The sequence below is a fragment of the Canis aureus genome, chromosome 18, assembly GCF_053574225.1.
Source record: "Canis aureus isolate CA01 chromosome 18, VMU_Caureus_v.1.0, whole genome shotgun sequence".
NCBI classification, from domain to species: domain Eukaryota; kingdom Metazoa; phylum Chordata; class Mammalia; order Carnivora; family Canidae; genus Canis; species Canis aureus.
The window spans coordinates 13,151,215-13,170,716 of record NC_135628.1 but is presented as its reverse complement, the minus strand read 5'-3'; the positions used below and the strand labels follow the sequence as shown (position 1 = coordinate 13,170,716).

The 19,502-nt window shown below is 39.3% G+C and overlaps 1 protein-coding gene across 1 annotated transcript in view; it reads left to right on the top strand.

Moving 5' to 3' along the window:
- The window catches only part of ANLN (anillin, actin binding protein), a 49,855-nt gene extending 38,811 nt beyond the window's left edge, over positions 1 to 11,044 (top strand). The window contains exons 21-24 of the mRNA XM_077856202.1: positions 1,908 to 1,994; positions 7,088 to 7,195; positions 8,105 to 8,277; positions 9,716 to 11,044. Coding sequence (XP_077712328.1) covers positions 1,908 to 1,994; positions 7,088 to 7,195; positions 8,105 to 8,277; positions 9,716 to 9,839 — 492 coding nt within the window. The 3' untranslated portion in view covers positions 9,840 to 11,044. The remainder of the gene's footprint in view (positions 1 to 1,907; positions 1,995 to 7,087; positions 7,196 to 8,104; positions 8,278 to 9,715) is intronic.
- Positions 11,045 to 19,502: the final 8,458 nt, after the last annotated feature.

Here is a 19,502-nt window from a genome sequence, read left to right as displayed (position 1 = left end):
CTACATTATGGATGCCTTTTAAATTGAGAAAGTTAAAAAAAAAAGTTAAATAAAAAATAAATTGAGAAAGTTAGAGGCTTGTCTCATGAAATTAGTCTCTTGAAATCTCTACTTTCTGGCCAAGAACTCCCCTTGGAGTTTTCTTTATTGTATTGGAGGATTGAATTGTTGGAAACTAGCCTTACACCCAAAAGGTTTTTTTACACTTAAAAGTAACTTCTCTTTGGCTTTTCTGATACCTTAGGACACATCTTGCTAACAGATGCACAAAATAAATGGAGGTAAAGCACAGATGCTCACAGACACACTTCAGAGCTATGGCAGCTTGATGCTGAGATGCGGAGTGTGGTCCCCTGGGAAAGAGCTGGGTGCCATCTTGCTGTTTGGGGTGCACGTTGCCTCCATAACAGCTAGCTGCAAAATAAATGCTATTTTTTGCTTTTTGTTTTTCTTTTTTATAAAAGTGAAACTCTTCTTTGGCTTTCTTTCAGTTAGCAAAAACAGGTACTAATGTAGGTCTTTTGTAAAAGTGCAGTAGGCAGACTTGAAAATTTAGGGGTTACCTGTGTACCACATTTTCTTTCTTTCTTATTTTTAATAGGAAAACTGGATACTTATTTGGCCTAACAATATCCTTTTAGCAAACATTTGTTGAATGCCTGACAGTATGCTATGAGAACAGACATGAAAAAAACACAGTAGTTGATCTCAAGAATCTGCTATGCAAAGTACAGGGCTGTGGCTTCACACACAAAAGAGAAGACATTGGAGAGTTTCAGATCCTGGAAGACAAACTTCATGCTTTGAGAAAAACAAGATCTTGGTGGCCTAGAGTAGTTTTCATACTCAGAAGTGGGGAGAAAGGAGTTGGTACCATAGTGTCTGTCTCCGTTCATTTGTTGATGAACATGTAGGTTGTTTGCCCCTCTTGCTGTTGTGAAGAATGCAACGAACACGGGAGTGCACACATCCCTTAAGAATTTAGTTTTAAATCTTTTGGATAAATACATAGAAGATCACTTGATTATGTAGTGCTTCTATATTTAATTTTTTGAGAAACCTCATGGAAAAGCTTTCAATTTTGATAAAGTCTAATTTATCTATTTTGTTGTCCATGTTGTTGCTTATACTCTGGGTCATATCTGAGACCGTGTTGCTAAATCCATGATCATGAAGATTTACCCCTCTGTTTTCTTCTAAGAGTTTTATGGTTTTATCTGGTGTGTTTAGGTCACTGATCCATTTTAAGTTAATTTTTGTATATGATATTGAGATAGGGAACCAACTTCACTCTTGCATATAGCTATCTACTTTCCCTAGCACCTTTTATTTCCAAGACTACTCTTTCCTTGTTGAATGGCCTTGGTTCCTTGTACCCTTACCATGTTATTTTGATTATTGTAGCTTTGGATTAAATTTTGAAGTTAGAATGTATGATTCCTTAAATTTTGTTCTTTTTCAAGATTGTTTTGGTAATTAATAATGGGGACCTTTAGAATTCAATTCCATATGAATTTGGGGATCAGCTTTTCCATATCTGAAGCTCGGTATTCTTTACTGCTGAGTAATAATGTATTGGATTAATTTACCAGTTGAATATATTCTGTTGATGGAGAATGGATAAACACATGTATTCTCTTCTTAAATCTCTATTTTCTTTATCACATTTACTTGGGATTAGGGTTCTGTTTTTATCAAACTCTACCTTGAATGAATTTATTCTTCAAAAGCACTTGTTGCTAAGGAACCAGTGGCTGTATGGGCCACCTGTTCTCCATTCCAATTTTAGAAAATACTGTGCTTTCAAGGCATAATCTTCTTTATTCATGATTTATACATGTTTTATCAGGGGAAAAAAATCACACTTTGAAACCGTTTTGCAAATAACTTATCCTCTGTCTTCACAGGTGCCCTTTTTATCTCCTTTGGAAGGTCATATTTATTTAAAAATAAAATGTCAAGTGAATTCAAGTGTTGAAGAAAGAGGTTTTCTAGTAAGTAGCATCACTTAATCTGTATTTTTCTTTTTTCGTGTTGTGAAGTATAGACTTGGTTTTGCATAGCAATGAAAACCCGTGAGAGTCAGTGATACATGGGTTCAGTAAAGATTTGTTGCATGTCCATTGTATGCCAGCCAGTCACTGCTGGAATTGGAATCTAACAGGCCACAAAAAATAATCCTTCCCCTCAGAAGCTTCTAGTTTAGCAGGGAGAAATACACAAACTGGCAAGTGCAACACAGGGCTGTAAGAGGTGGGAGCATAGTGTGTGTGTGGGTTACTAGTGGGACATCAGGTCTGGATATAAGTAAGTCAGCCAAGGAGAAGAGGAGGAAGAAGTGCTCCAGGTAAAGGGAAGAGCATGTACAGTGGCCCAGAGGGCCCTTCCCTCTCTCACCCCCACTAAGGATAAGGACAATACAGAGAGTGAGTGGCAGGTAGTTCAGCCTGCACTTAGGGTATGGGCGAATGTGAGGAGGAGGGACATCGAGAAGAGTGATTGCAGAGGACAGTGTGGTTAGGGGAGAAGGGACTCAGGGTTAAAGGGCCTTTGAATGAATTGGTCTGTATCTTAAGGCCAGCAAGATCTGCTTGTAGGATCTTAGGCAGAGGCATAACATCATATGTGGGGTTTAGAAAAGTCATCCTGCTGACATGTGGAAAGGAGGTTGGAGACTGGTAAGGAGACAGTCACTCCAAGAGGGGCTGGGGACTGGCAGGGGGACGAGCTGTCCCGGAGAAATGAAGCAGGAAGGACTGGGTGGTTTTGGGTGGGTGGCCTAGGGGGTGGAAACGCAGAAATAAGGATGTCATCCAGATCCCTGCCTTGTACGACTTGTTGGGTGGCAGTGATGCCACCAAGGTAAGGGATCTTGGGGAGGAGCAAGTGTATGTTTGGTAGAAAATATTTTTCGCCCCCTAAATGTTATTGTGCAAAGTTGCGGATATACAGCGCTGGTGATAGAATTTTACAACAAACATCCATATACCAACCATCTAGATTGTGCCTTTAACATATTCTACTATCTTTGCTTCATCATGTATCTACTGCCTAGCCATCCTTCTAGCTATTCCTGTGGCCACTGCTGAAAATAACCACGTTTGGGGGGAACAATCTTAAAAGTGTACCGTAGACATTAGCACGTTCCTCCAAATCTTAAGCATACATCCCTGAGTGTTGACACACGCATACATTTGCATAACCCAAATTTCTATTAAGATCTAGAACATTGCCCCAGAAAGTTCCTTCATGCCCCGAGGCGGGAAGTTTGGGTGAGTTAAGTTTTAAACGATTTGAATTTTAGATGCTTCCAAAGATCTGAGTTTAAAACTCAAGATAGACATTTTGGTTGAGGTGAAGATTTGGAAATCTGCATCCTAGAGATAAGTAATTGAAGCACAGGGAGAGTTAGAAACAGGAAGAGCACTAACATTTAAGCCATAGACCTAGAAAGAGAAGCTCTCAAAGGAACCTACCAGGAGGGCAGTGTGTCATGGTTGCCAAGAAAGAAAGAAGTGAAAGAGGGAGCAGTCAAGTTAGATCAGGACCTATATTAGAGACTGTGGGACTCATTTACAAGGCAGAGAACAAAGCTGGATTGCAGATGGTTATGGACAGGGTGAGAGGTGAGGAATGAGTGCCAGCGGCTCTTTGAAACAAAGTTTGGCTGTAAAGTAGAAAGAGATAGAGTATGGTACTTGCAAAGCTATGTAGAGTAAAGAAAGGATTTGGTTGACATTTTAATAAGATCGGAGAGACTTGAGAATCTTTAATTTCAGATGTGTGGCTTCTAATAGGGCAGAGAGGTCAAAAATGCAATGGGGAACCTGTGCTGAGGTTAAGGGGTAATATGTGGAACGAGATCATGAGCATGAGAAGAAATAAGACCCAAGCCACACTTCCCAGGATTGATTGAACAACACTAATGTGGGTCCATTTCTGCGTGGATTTGTTTCAATAAATACAGCACTGTGAATGTATTTTCTCAACATTTTCTTTTCTCTGGCTTTATTGTAAGAGTACAGTCTATAACACGTATAACATGCAAAATATGTGTTAATTGACTGCTTAAGTTATCGTTATGGCTTCTGGTCAATAGTAGGCTATCAGTAGTTCAGTTCTGACGGGAGGTTCCGGGGGAAGTCAAAAGTTACATGTGGATTTTTGGCACCTCTTAACCTCAGGGTTGTTCAGGGGTCAACTTACTTTTTCTATGATCAGAGGAGAAAAGTATGTGTGTAGAATACAAAGAAGATTGTGCGTATGGTGCCAAAGAAAAGAAAATCTAATCGCTTTGGTTTTCTTTGTGAAGCAAGAAATTTGAATGATATAAAGGATTTCACAAAAATCAGTGTGCAGTTGCTATCAAAGGGTATAGAAAGAAAAGCTCTGTGGCCAATGTGACTAAATCAGACTGCCCTAGTTTTTTTCACATGTAAATCCAGTAGATGGCACTAGATGTTCTTGGAAAAGTGTTTTTATAAATCTCTGACTTGACGGCAGTGTTTACCTACTGATTTTTCTTTTAATGTAAATATTTTAATATTTTACTGTAGATACCTTTAGCAACTGATAGACTCTGTTATGGCCACTAGTTCATTTGCATATAATGTCTGACTTGCTTAATTTTTGAGCTGGGCTCTTAACTAGGTTAGCATTAGTTAGATCTGTTCAGGTTTGCTCCTGGGCCTGTAACCCATTCTTACCACATCTACACTTACAGAAGTGTGGCAAGAAATTTCTCAGAACTCCCTTAAATAAATTCTGTCCCCTGCCAAACTGTGCCTTTTAATTACTTCTGCCCTCCATAAAATAGAGATAGTAATTGAAATTAGAGTTGCTTGGTTCCATTTTCCTTCCTCATATGCCAGGGACAGCTGGAAGGAAGGCGATTATCGACCAGAGAAACTTGACAAGTGATTCTAAAACGGTGCTAGTCTAGCTCTGCCTTGACCAATGAGCAACAAGAGAGAGAAGTTCTGGATTTGGCTAGAAGGTTCCAGTTCTGCTTTGTGATTATGTGTTGTCATTTAGTTTCCTTGACCTACACTTTCCTCAGCTATAAAAATGAAAATGCTGTCCTTTTTTTATTCTTCTCTGATCATAGTTGGGTATAATAATAATGTGTTATTTCTTACCCATCAAATTTTTCCTTGTCTATTAGCTTTATGATGTAAAGGGTGAGCATAAACATAAGAGGGAGCTGGTGAGTCATTTATACTAATTTTGTGCTTGAGATTGAAATAGCAACATTCTTCTTTTTTTTCCCTGGATGGTTGTGAGCCAGTGTTGCCTAGAAAAGCATGCCTTGAGGAGGAAAGAGGATAAACTGGGGAGGAAGAATTAAAGGTGGGGTAACAGGATATATGATTAGAGTAAGCTAATTAATTTGGGTTAATTAATTAAGCTAATAGATTTCAGATTTCATTCTCATAGAAACATTCCTTCACATAAAGTAACTTTTTTTCATGGCCGGAGTTTGTACTCCTAACTCAATCCAGGGTTTGGTAAATTCACACAAATTAGTGAATCGAGGAGAGTGTATTCCACTGTCCGAGGATTGGTGTAATGCTTAGTTGATCCATGTGAAGGTGGAAAAGCTATAACGCATTCTGAAATCAAACATGAAGATCCTTTTGGATTGTCTATATTAGCAAGAGTCAGCAAAGTGTGGCTCGCTGCTTGTTTCTATAAAGTTTTATTGGCACATGGGCTCATTTGTTTACATATTATCTATGACTGCTTTTGCCCTACTCCAGGGGAATTGAATAGTTGTGACAGAGCCCTGGCGGCCCACAAAGTCTAACATCTTTACTCTCTGGTACTTTACAGAAAAGATTTGCCAACCCCCAGTCTCTAGCATTGTTACATTTTACCTTGCTTTTGTTCATTGAAAATAGTATTTCCTAGGGACACCTGGGTGACTCAGCAGTTGAGTGTCTGCCTTTGGCTCAGGGGATGATCCCAGTCTGGGGATTGAGTCCTGCATTGGGTTCCTTGCCTCTCTGTGTCTCTCATGAGTGAATAAAGAAATAAAATCTTTTTTTTTTTTTTAAATAGTATTTCTTAAAGGAATTTTTTTCCTTTTATTTTTTATTTTTTTAAGATTTTATTTATTTATTCAGGAGAAACACGGAGAGGAGAGAGAGAGAGAGAGAGAGGCAGAGACACAGGCAGAGGGAGAAGCAGGCTCCATGCAGAGAGCCCGACGTGGGACTCGATCCCAGGTCTCCAGGATCACGCCCCGGGCTGCAGGCGGCGCTAAACCGCTGAGCCACCTGGGCTGCCCTCTTTTTTCCTTTTAAATCCAAAGTAAAGACTTTTATATGATTAAGGCTCATTAGGACTACAAGTACAAAATAGTGAGATGGGGGAACAGCTTGGACTTACCTGTTTAAGTGCAAGTACTTCCACGGAAAAAAGCCACACGTTGTGAGTTACCTCTTCCAGAGCCCTGACCTTAACTGACATGACTGCTTCGCCCTGCTTTAGAACATAGCTTGTGTGCCTGAGGCAGGAGCTGGCCTAAGGCATGGGCTGGCCGGCTGCCTGCCTGCAGGGAGGTGCTACTCAGGTGTGCTGGCTGGCTCTGCAGTGGCCGGGAGCTCTGTTTATCACAGTAATCTGTCAGGGCATAGAATGTCAGGAGTTGACTCTTCTAATCCTTTTTTGTTCTTCTGAATAAAAGTTAAATGCCAATCTTTTGTATAAAATAAGTCTAACTATCCTTAGTTTTGTCAGTATATAAAGTATGCTACTCTACACAGAGCACTTTTCTCTTATTTAAGGAGCATTTGGTTTGGGACATTATGCTTTAAAAAGATCTGCTTTAAAAAAGTCTAAATTAGATAAAGGTATTAATTTGGGGTTAATATTTGGAAGTTCTTAAATGCTATATGCTTTTAGATGATATTGAAAATCTGGGTCAATTTCTGGAAATTAGCAATTAGTGATTTTCATTACTAGGGTAAAAGAAGGTGAAACTCCTGTAAGTAGATGTTGAACTATGAAGTATGTCAACATATTGAAGTTTAACATCTTATTTGATCCTTAAGTTTCTAAAGTTAACATTTCATGGACTTTTCAGACCATATTTGAAGATGTTAGTGGCTTTGGTGCCTGGCATAGAAGATGGTGCGTTCTTTCTGGAAATTGTATCTCTTATTGGACTTATCCAGATGATGAGAAAAGAAAGGTAATATTAATAGTCCTGGTCAGTGAAAGCCCTGACTTTGATGTAGTGTTTCAGCAGAGGTTCCCTCTGTTCTCCACATCCACTCAGATCCCCTTTGAATGTATACTAAGCCATTAAAAATATTCTTGTTGCAAGACCCGTGTGTGTGTATTTGTGGGAAGATTTTATGTCTTTTCCATTCCCTGTGATTTGACCACTCTTAAAATACCCGAAGGCATATATTTGTTTTCTTTTCTTCTAGAATATTTCCATACTAGTTTTTTTTTTTTCCATACTAGTTTTTAATAACATTTTTACTCAGAAATATGTTGAATTCACTTTTGTTTTTATTAATAGTTGACTTACCTAAATCTGGGATAAAACAGTAATGGAAAACAACCACAGGGATATAGTGATTTTGATTTTGTTTCTAAAATTTGATAATAGGTTTTTAAAAAAAAATTTTTTTTGATAATAGGTTTTTATGTGATGAGTTGTATCTCATTTTTAAAAAATGTAATGTTATTGCTCAAGTATGATTATTTAGTATCCCCAAACTGAGAAATAGAAATAAAAAACAGAATTACAAAGTAGTATGTGTTTCTAATTGTTGAAACTGGTTGATGGGTACATGGAAGTTCATTATACTGTGCTTATAATTTCGCATCTGTTTGAATTATTCCATAACAAAGAGTTTATTTTTTAAGTTGGCTAAAAGCTCCAGTTGACATTTTTGGTTTCTGTTTAATGTCCAGGAAACAATAGCAAATATTAAGTATGTTTCTCTAAACCTATTATAATTAAATTTTAACCTCCACATTAATGGCTTTTTAATTTTAAGTTCATACCAACTTAAATACTGCTTAATGCTTATTGATATAAACAATCTTGTATATTTTCTATTAATTTGTTTTTAATTTGTTCTTAAAGAATCCCTTAGGAAGGATAAATCTGGCCAATTGTACAAGCCATCAAATAGAACCAGCCAACAGAGAATTTTGTGCAAGACGCAACACTTTTGAATTAATTACTGTCCGACCACAGAGAGAAGATGACCGAGAGACTCTTGTCAGCCAATGCAGGGACACACTCTGTGTCACCAAGTATGTATAAGGCTATAAATATAAATACTTCTGTCCACTAAGTAATTGCCCTCTCTGTTCTTACCACTGTAAGAAATATCAGAGATAGTCCTTGTCTTTGAAGAAAGTGCAGTCTTAACGTGGAAAGAAAACGCAATCAGAGAACAATCTAATAACTAAATTAACATAGTTAAAAAGAAGTCGAACATCCAAGCTATGTCTTAGCTAATCCTGTTTTCCAGTATGCTTGCACTGTAGCCATTTGCAAGGCAGTTAGTTAATGTACTTTGGGCTAAGCTTGAAGATTTTGTGTATAATTGAGAAGGCAAGTATTATTTAAAGAGACTTTACATGTCTCTTCCTTTTGATCCCCAAAATGCCCTCAATGAAATCAGGGGACTTAGAAAAACAGTCTCCTGCTACTCTGCAAATTTCTGGTTGGAGCTTAAGAGAATAAACTCTTGGGAATGAGGGCCAGCAAAGTTAAGTAATGGCACGTTACATTTGGTAATGAGACACTGAGTCAGGATGTAAACATGGGTTTCCACAGAGTGACGATAGAGATTGATGAGTGAACACACTTAGCACAGTCTTGTGCTAATGGTCACTATTATGATTGTACATGTTGTGTTCTCTCCACCGACTAATAGATGATAGCTCACTGCTTACCCCATTTCTAATACCAGTGGGCAGAAATTATAAAGATGCAGTAAATAAGTGCACCATAAAAACCTTCTGACACCTGCTATTCTCTAGAAGAATGATCCAGCTTGTTAGGGAATTCTCCTCTTCCTCCCCTTCAACTGCCTCATCAACTAGTTATTCAACTTGTGGCTAAATATGGATGCAAAGAAGTGATTCCTGATATGGACAGAGAGGTTAGGATAGACAAAGCCTTCAGATCATTTATCTTCAGATCTTCAGATCATTTATCGTAGACACCATGTTCTACTAGCACAGCACTGACACAAAAATAATGAGAGACAGTGCAAAATAGGATTACCTGTAGGTGAAGGTCCACGAGGTGGTGATTCCACCTCTTGGGGACCCCGAGTCTGAGGGGTTTAGGAAGCTCCCAGATAAAGCCCTATGGTGTGCTAGCTCTTGCTAGGACGTGGCGCACACTTGGTGTCCTGCACCACCAGATTGCCCAGGCCAGACCACCTGTACAAGACAGTTATTACCATCTTTAGTGTGGAAACTCCATCATTAACCAAATGTGATTACTGTGAATTTTGATTCAGTTAACCAACCTATGATGATTACGGGGATGATTTTCCTTTTTTGCAATTGAAGAAGCACCTCCTGATAGGGCTTTTGTTTAGCATCTGTTAAAAATTGGTAAAGAGTAACTCATTTTACTGGTTTGTTTGGGCTCCCACTCCCAACCCTCACAGGAGTACAGGGTGGTATGGAATGGGGGAAAGGATCCTGAATTCTTGTTTGTTTGTCCTTGTAGAAACTGGCTGTCTGCAGATACTAAGGAAGAACGGGATCTCTGGATGCAAAAACTCAATCAAATTCTTGTTGATATTCGCCTCTGGCAACCTGATGCTTGCTACAAACCTATTGGGAAGCCTTAAACTGTGGAAGTTTCCAGGATGTGTAGAGGTTTTTTGAGCTATGTCGTAAATGTATCTTAAGAGCATCAGATTTGCTGATTGCATTTTATGCTTTAAATACGAAAGGGTATGTGCCAATATTCACTACATATTATGCAGTATTTATATCTTTTGTATGTAAAATTTCAACCGATTTCTCTTCTGTCATTCCTCAGTGATTGGAGGAAAATTCATTATAGTCAATTTTGCTAAATCTTAATTTAAAAGCCTCATTTCCTAGAAATCTAATTATTCAGTTATTCATGACAAAATATTTTTTTAAATGTAAGCAATTTTGAGTTGTCTTCTTTGAGCTGTGGGTCTCGAAGTAGAAAGGTCTTCCAGGAGTTGGAGGCAGAAACCTCCTACTTGGTCATCCTTTCTCTGTCCTCAGTACTTCATTCTAAAGTTTGTGATCATTTATTGATCATGATATATCTTGTTAGTAGAATACTGAAAAGATTCCCAAGGGAGTTTACAGAAACACTTTTAGTAATGGAGGTAAGAACTTTTTAAATAGCCAGTGTATGTTAGTTTAAAGCTTGAGGCTGCCTTCAAACAAGAGATGTGGACATGTGAGTTTTGGGGGTTAACTGTTTCTTTAGAAGAGGCAATAATCACAAGGTTTACAATTACCCAGTTTCTATAGATGCTGTATGGTACACATTTTCATAGATTACAGGCTTTTTAAAATAATTATTTTTGCTATTATAGCTAAGACTCCACTTGGCATATCAGTTCTTTCTGCTCCTGTAACAAGAATAAATGTAAATTGAAGAATCTTTGTATAAAAGTAAACTTTACCAAGCTGCTATGGACTAATACTTTGCTTGCCAAAGTTTTTGTCGTCTTTGTTTGTTTGGTTTTTTTTTTTGGTCCATGTATGACAGTGTCTAGAAGCACACTTTGAAATCTTTTGAAAAACTTAAGTCATGCATTACCTTTCAAAGCCTAATACTTTATTTTTTATTAAAGTATTGTAAGCATAGTCACAACTTTTAAATACACTTTGAGTTTCTTCTCTGAAATGTTTAAAGTTATTGACGATTTCATTTATAAACACTAAATGCTGTCACCTTCTGTCATTTAATTTTGTATTCATTCAAATGTGTTTTCTGTTATGTATATTATAAAAATATATTTTATGATCTCTCACCCAAATAAACGCTTGCGGAGAATGTAAGGAATCGGTTGTTTACAAAATACGATGTAAATGTGCATTGTGGCTGCTGTGCTCTGAGGCCGTGGGACTGACTTCCTGAGGGGATCGTACTGATAGATATCGCATCCATCTTTTTATCTCTAGCCCAGTGCTCAGCTTATTATGGATCCTTTAGGTCTTTGTTGAGTGAGTAGGTGAATGAAGGATCCATTTCTGGGCCATTTCAACACAATATGGCACTTAGGTGTGCATTCAAGGAGGTGCTTAGCACAGAGTGCTTAGCAGACACTGAGTGGATATGTCACATCACCCCCCCAAAATAGGGAGCAGGTCTGATGGGATTGATGAGACATCTCTTTTGTTTATTTATGGACTTGTACTTATTTGGGGATTGATTGATTTGTAATCCCAATCTAGTTAACATACAATGTTATTAGTTTCTGTAAATACAGTGATTCTGCGCTTCTCGGCATGACTCAGTGCTCATCGGGGTAAGTGTCCTCTTGATCCCTTTCACCTTCTTCACCCATCTCTCTTGTGACCAACTTGTACTGTCTTTGAGGAGAGAGGCATTACCGATCATGGCACAATATCCAAAGAACACAAAGAAGTTCAAGTGAAAAATGTGCCTTCCCCCCTTGTCATTCCCCCCTTGTCACAGCCACGTTTACCAGTCCCTGCATGTCCTCCCAGACCGATTCTAAGCATAATACAGAGGCATATTTATATTCTCCGATTCATTAAAAATATTCTGTACATACTGTTCATTGTAAGACAAAAAAGCACAACAGAGTGGCCGTTTTCAGTCATTCCTTTCCTAGGGTGGAGGGAGGGCATGTGAAATTGAATTTTAGAAGAAATAAAATTTGGGATGGCTGGGTGGCTCAGTGGTTGAGCATCTGCCTTTGGCTCAGGTCTTGATCCTGGGGTGCTAGGATCGAGTCCCACATCGTTTCTCCCTCTGCCTATGTCGGCCTTGCTCTCTCTCATAAATAAATGAATAAATAAGTAAATAACTAAGTTTTTTTTTTTTAAAAAAAAAAGGAAGAAATTTAACTTAAGATGGCTATGGAACATCATGGTAGAGATACCTGGTAAAAGTGAAGATTCCTGATCTGTCCCCAGCCTATAGGGAATTGTTGGAACCATTAGAGTAGGTAAGATGACCCAGGGACTGTGGTACAGAAAGAAAGGCAAGAACAAGAGGAATGTGTTCCTTAAGGGGAAAGAGAAAAAGGAGTGGCCCATAAACGAAATATAAGAGTGATATCTTGAATTTCTTCCCCAAGTTGTTAAAATTATCGACGATCTCCTTTATAATAAATTCCTCCCATCATTTAATTTTGTGAGTGAGATCAGTTTAGGGTGAGACTAGAGAAGAATCTTAAGATCTTGGCCACGAGATTGTAGGGCAGGTTAAAGGAAATGGGAACTGAAATTTGAAGCAGTCACTTCAATAATTCAGATTTAAAAAATTAAGTTATGACAAAATCCATAGAAGAAAAGAATGACAAATTTGACTAGATAAAAAAAATTTCCAGCCTGATAAGTGTATATAAAGTTAAAACACAAGCATCAGACTAGCAGAAAATATTTACAACATACATAATAATAAAAATGTGTATAAATATAAAGAGCTCCAATGCCTAGCTATCACTGTTTGATCATTTACTATGTACCAAGTGATATTCTTGGAGTTTTGTATGGGTAATCTCATATAATCTTCACCTGACCTCAGGCATTGAATGAGAACACTAAAATTTAGATAACCTAGGTAATGAATAAACAGAAAAATACAATTCTGCCTTCAGTTAAACCCATCGGCCCCCAGATTGGTGAAACTATAGTCAATGCTGCTGAGAAACAAACTCAGACTCTTGGTGAAAATAAAAACTGATGCAACCTTCTTAGATGGCAACTGGCCACCTCCAATAATCTCATGCAAACAGGGTCAGACTCACACATATCAGGGATCTCATCCATACAAAGCTTTGCTTGTAATTTCAAGGACACAAGCAGTCAAGGCCCTGGTGAAGCAGGGAGAAGTCCGCGTCACCCTGTGTGCCTCCTAGGTCTTTCCATCCCAACATTAGACACTCTCTTTGGCCCAGGGTAATAGGTAGGGTCTCACATGAGGTCTGTGGGACAGCTCACACTAAGGGAAATTGTAGGTGAGGACCTACTGCCATTTTATACCCTGTATCATTATATAATGTGTGTGCCTTTTATCAAGGAATCTTGCTTCACAAATCTGTAAGTTCTAAGCTTATTTACCCTAAGCTATCCTTAACCAGCCTCATCCTTCTAAGAGCATTCCACAGATAAGAGATCTAGCAAATATCATGAGTATTAACCAGGAGGTCCGGTTTTCAGCACCTTTATAAGCATTTAGATATGTCATCTGCCTTCTTTCCCTGGAACCAAGGGCTAGCTGCTTTAACTCCTTCTTTCCCACTCTCCTCAAATGAACTTGTGGGTGAGGAAAGAAATATATAAAAGGATGATCATTATGATAGTGTTTTAAAGGGAAAAAATTGAAATAACCTGAGAAAGCCAACAGGGATGGAAATGAGAAAGAATCTACAAGCCTACTAATAGGAAATTATGGTGATTCTTTCTACAAAACACCATGCAGTGTTCAAGAAAAGCAATATATATGTATATATATTTGGAACAGTTTTCCAGAGCAGCTTACGGGCAAAAGGAATATGCCGTGCAACGTGACGCTGTGTAACATACCTAGATGAAAGCATGGAAGGAACCACACCAAATTTTATATGGGAAAGGACAGTGAACAGAGGCTGGGAGCAGTGTTGGGTAGAGGAATGCTTTGACTTTTGACTCTTTCTGGAATATTTGATACGTTTATGATGAGAGTATTTTCCTAATGCTCATGCACATGGACCTATGAACACTTTAAAAATTAAAATCAGAATGGAACATTGAACAGAAGACTGAGTAGGACCTATAGGCTATTGGGTTGGGAAGGGAGAGGCACCAACTGTGACAATAGTATGGTGGGGTGATGTTGAGGGACAGATGGTTTGGATGAGGAACTGAGTGTGTTAGTACCCTGAAGGGAAGAGCAGAGGGAAGCAAGGATCTGAAGATAGCAGTAAACAGGAGTGGAAGAGATGAGGGAGGATGAATTTGTGGACCAGGATGAAGTGTGATTGGACCCAGATGATAGATGGAGTCCAGACCCCCCTCCCAGGAGTCAGCATATTTTAAGGGAACATAAGTAAGTATTGAAGACATGGGGCCTCCAAACGGGACAATCATGCAGGACTTGGTGCCATGGAGGGATGTGCAGACCTTCTTCCTTGTTCATGATGTGCTGGCTGGTGGGAACCATGGGCAACAGCTGCACGGGTGTTTCGAATAGGGAGCCCCAGGGCGCAGCCAACCGCAGCAGATAATCTAGGGTAATAATCTCTAAACTCTAAAAGTGTTCATACCCTAAAGAGTCTAAACCCCAAAAGACTATAGGCCCTTGCCATTTTCAAGTTGATACCTGAAATTTTTCATTAGAACTTTAAAAAGTGGCAGAGGATGTCATTTCCATCATATTGGAAATATTAATTTTTCAGATTAAAATTTTTACATTTTTAAAAAGATTATTTGAGAGAGAGAGAGCACCTGGAGAGAGGAGGGGCAGAAGGAGAAACAGACTCCCCACTGAGCAGGGAGCCCAATGTGGGGCTCCATCCCAGGACTCTGGGATCATGACCTGAGCCAAAGGCAGACGCTTAACCAATTGAGTCACCCAGGTGCCCCTTTACATTATTTTAAAAACCACATCCAGAAGAATCTAAATGCCAGTGCAATTTTATCCCCTCATTCACTGTCAATTTAAACATTCACAATTGGATATTTTTGGAAATTTTATGGCATTCTTTTTCTTCGGTTCTCTCACATAATTTTATAATGTAATTTATATTTTTGTGCTTGAGGAAACTGTGTATATAAAATGAAATGGAATTTTTAAAATTTTCTGTGACCATAAGATTTTAAATATTAAAAGATTGTTTTGAACTGAATTATCATTACATTTGTTATTCACAAATGATCAAAACTACAGTAGGCATTTGAAAAATTTTAAGCATAAAGGGTAAAACCCTTTATGGAGGAACTTAAGGAAATGTGTTTCTTAATGAAACAGATGGACTTTTTATCAACTGGCTTATGTATCTACGGATAAATATCATTTATTTGTAGAACGAGATGTGGTTCATCATCCAGCCTATTTCTTTTTTTCATTTTTACAGAAAACCTAACTAGATGAAAATAAAAGCTTTGCTTTTGGAAAATCACTGAATTCTCTGGACTTTCAAGTGATCTATCTATAAAACTATTTTTAATGATAAACTCAATTATTTTTTAGCTGATAATGGTAGGCAGGATATGTACTGTGCTACCATAAAAAATGGAAAACAGCAACAGAAATATAGTGGATCAAATAGAAGTTTCTTTTTCCTATAAGAGTCTAGGAAAGGGGTCAATCAGGGCAGAGAGGTGAACTTGCAAGACTTTCAGGGACCAGGAAAGTTAGAGAGAGGGGAGCTCATCACTGGTCATTTTAGGATCAAGACACAGAACTTGTCCCATCACTTCTCACACCCCACCTGCAAGAACTTAGTCACATAGCCATACTTTGTTGCTAGGAAGGGGAATCTTTAGTTGAGTGACCTCAAACCCTGCTGAGATCCATGGGCTTTCTATTATAAAAATGCACCCAGGGGTGCTTAGGAACCCCAGCAAGCCCTGCCATTGCTTCTAACTCCTTCACTTTGGTTGAAAGCAAAGACACGAAAGCTACCCATCTTGCAAGAGGATTTGTTATTCTTCCTTGAGAGTCCAGAAAAGTACTACTTGAATTGTCATTTTCTTTTGGTATTGGGAGGTTTTTATATCCCAGGAAAACAGCTGTAGGGAAAAAACAGGAAGTGTGCTTTTCCCCTCACAAAAAGGGAGAAAGGCAACGGGAATGAGGCGTGAGGGTGGACGAGGAGACAGCTCAGAGACAGGTGCTTCCTTCGAAGGGAGGGGGTGCCTCTGTGAGGGAGTTCTGTCTCACTGGAGAGGAGGATGGCCTGATGGTTTCCCTGAAACTATTCACGGGCATGAGCCTTTTGAGAAGTCTTCTTGCTGAAACTTTCTATTTCTTATGTGTTTCAAGTATGTACACAGCTGCTCATTGAAGCATTCTTCCTATGGCAGCCTTAAAATTCTCATTAGATGACTCCCATATCTGTATATTGGCATCTGGTGATTGTCTTTTTTCATTCAAGTTGAGATTTTCTTGGTTCTTGATATAAATGATTTTTAAGATTGTATTATGTACGTTTGGGGTGTTACGTGGTAAGACTCTGGATCACATTTAAATCTTCTGTGGGGATCCCTGGGTGGCGCAGCGGTTTGGCACCTGCCTTTGGCCCAGGGCACGATCCTGAAGACCCGGGATCGAATCCCACGTCGGGCTCCCGGTGCATGGAGCCTGCTTCTCCCTCTGCCTGTGTCTCTGCCTCTCTCTCTCTCTCTCTCTCTCTCTCTGTGACTATCATAAATAAATAAAAATAAAAAAAAAAATCTTCTGTGTTAGCAGAACTCCGACACCATGCTGCTGGGGAGAAGGGGGTATTGTTTCTGCCAGGTGGAGGGTGAACGTCCAGGTCCCCACTCAGCCTCTGCTGGCAACAAATACCTCCAGAAAACTTAACTGGATGTCAATCTATTAGAGCTATTAGTAAAGCCAGGTAAACAGAAGAAACAACAACAACAAAATGTATCATGGAATAAATGAGACTAATATTGTACTAATGAAACTAATATTAAGAGAATTATGACAAGCATGATTTTTTTTTTTTTAAGTGTACATGCTGGGGCACCTGGGTGACTCTGTCAGTTAAACGTCTGCCTTCAGCTCAGGTCCTGATCCCAGGGTCCTGGGATTTAGCCCTGCATCAGGCTCCCTACTCAGTGGGGAGTCTACTTTTCCTTCTCCCCCTACTATTCTCCCTGCATGTGCTTTCTGGCTCTCTCTGTCAAATAAATAAATGGGGCAGCCCAGGTGGCTCAGCGGTTTAGCACTGCCTTCAGCCCAGGGCATGATCCTGGAGACCTGGGATCAACTCCCACATCAGGTTCCCTGCATGGGGCCTGCTTCTCCCTCTCCCTGTGTCTCTGCCTCTCTCTCTGTTTGTGTCTCTCATGAATAAATAAATAAAATCTTTTTTAAAAATGAGTAAAATCTTTTAGAAAAAAGTGTACATGCCTCCTGAGCAAGAGGATTCAGGAATTGTAATAATATAATAGGCTGTTGAAAATTCGCTTGATAATGTCAGCTACCCTTAATTATCATTGTCTGAACCATTTGTTTCTCTAAGACTGGCATGGGGAGTGGACGAGGGGAGGGGATCCTCGTTAGTACTGATGGGGGTTGAAGTGTCGGCCCCCACGAGGCTTCCACTGTCACCACTCTGGCTGGGATGGAGGGCACCTGTTACTGTTCCTCAAATGATCAATACTGACCCCCTAGAAGGGGAGGGGGCAGCCATGTTACTACTGGATGGTAGTAAGAGGTCTGGCCTCTCCTTGGCTTCTTCAGACCCTAGCAGGAAGTCAGGGGGATGCCTCACTATCACTGGGTGGAAGTGGAAGTCCAGGCTCCCCAAGTGGAATCTACTGACACAGTACGGGTGCCTCCTTACAGCTGGTCAGGGTAGCAGTCTAGGCTCCCCACTTTGCCTTTGCTGGCGTGGGTGGTGGTAGGGCCATGTTTTCTTCTGTGATGTTTGGCTGGGGGTAGGGTGGTTATTGTCCAAAACTTTTCTTTCTTGCTAGGCTGCCTCTTTTCTGCTCCTTTGTCTAAAGAGAGCAGGCTTTTCTTTGCTACTAGGGCCATTTCTAGGTTGCCAGCTTCTCTAGCATTCAGTCCAGGATCACATAAAAAGAAGCACAGAGAACTCACCGTCATGCTGTTCCTGGAGTCTCAAGTTCTCTAAATGGGCTTCCTTTTTTCCCCACCTCTCGGAGTCTTCTGATGTCTGTTTTGTATAATGCCCAGGGCTCTGGCTGCACCTAGAGGGAGGGATAGGGAGAAATTCCTCTACTCCATCTTGGTTCCAAGGTTCGAGCCTTAACAGTCTATAATTTCCAGAGTTCTCAAGCACATCTTGCGGGGCTTAATTATGTTAATTTAAATGATCCTCTCTATTATGGAATAAATTTTTCTCTTTAATCAATTCTATCAAGAAGTGTCCCAAAGCTGATGAATTCTTTTTAATTACTTAGGTAATTTTGGTAGATTCTAGTGAGATTGACTATCTTTCCATCTAACCTTTTTCAAACTACATGTGTGTATCGGTTCATTTGTGAATTTTTTTTAATAGATTTTATTTATTTATCTGAGAGAGAGAGAAGGAGAAGAGAGAGAGAGAACACGAGCAGGGGGAGGAGTAGAGACAGAAGCAGACTCCCTGCTAAGCAGGGAGCCTAACATGGGGCTCAATTCCAGGACCCTGGGATCATGACCTAAGCCGAAGGTAGACACTTAACCAACTGAGCCATCCAGGGGCCCCTCATTTGTGAATTTCATGTTTGTGCCTTTTTTTTATTTTTCAGTTGCCCTTATTAACTGATTTATAAGATTGTATGTTAGGTAGATTAATGCTCAACCATATGTAGTTGGATCTATAATCAGCTCCTTCATTAGCTGTGCATTCTTCAGCTACAAACTGGAGATCCTAGTACCTACCACAAAATCTGTTGGGCGTATTAAATAAGACAATCAATGTTAAGATCTCAGACCAGTAAAAAGGCAAAGAGTAAATTTCTAATAAGTGGCAATAAATATTTATTGTGGAATTAGCTGCCCAAGAAGATCTGGACAGAGACAGATATAAATCTGGTTGCGCTAGCTGTTTTCCCAACACCAAGATTTCTATTCCCTCTGAAGTTAGAGAGTGCTGGGAATGTTAAAGTGGCTAGAAGTTCACTTGGCAAAGAGTAACACTTTGTGGCATTTATCAAAATTTTGCCACAGTACAACTTCAGAATTGGCTACATGCAATATAACATTTTTGTATGTGTTTTCAAGACTTCCTTAAGAAGTCAAAACAACTTTTACTTCTATAGAAGGAATGCAAAAAAGACTTAATTTGTTCCAAAAGTTAATTTTTTGTGTGGATTAAGTAATTTTTAGAAATAATAGGTACTTCACAGGATTCCGAGGTTTGGGTATAGTATATGTGGTTTAACGAAACGTGAGGCTCCAGGATGGGGAAGGACGAAGACCAGGGAAGGATAGAAAATTTATTATTATGGGCATAATGTAAATGCCCCATATTCCCTATTGTTTTGCTAATAACATTTAGAAATGTTATGTGCCCCTTGAGACTGATACATAAGGTCCAGTTTGCTTGACTCCACTTCCCACAGTGCATTTGAAATAAGCATTATAGGGAGAACATTTTCCCATCTTC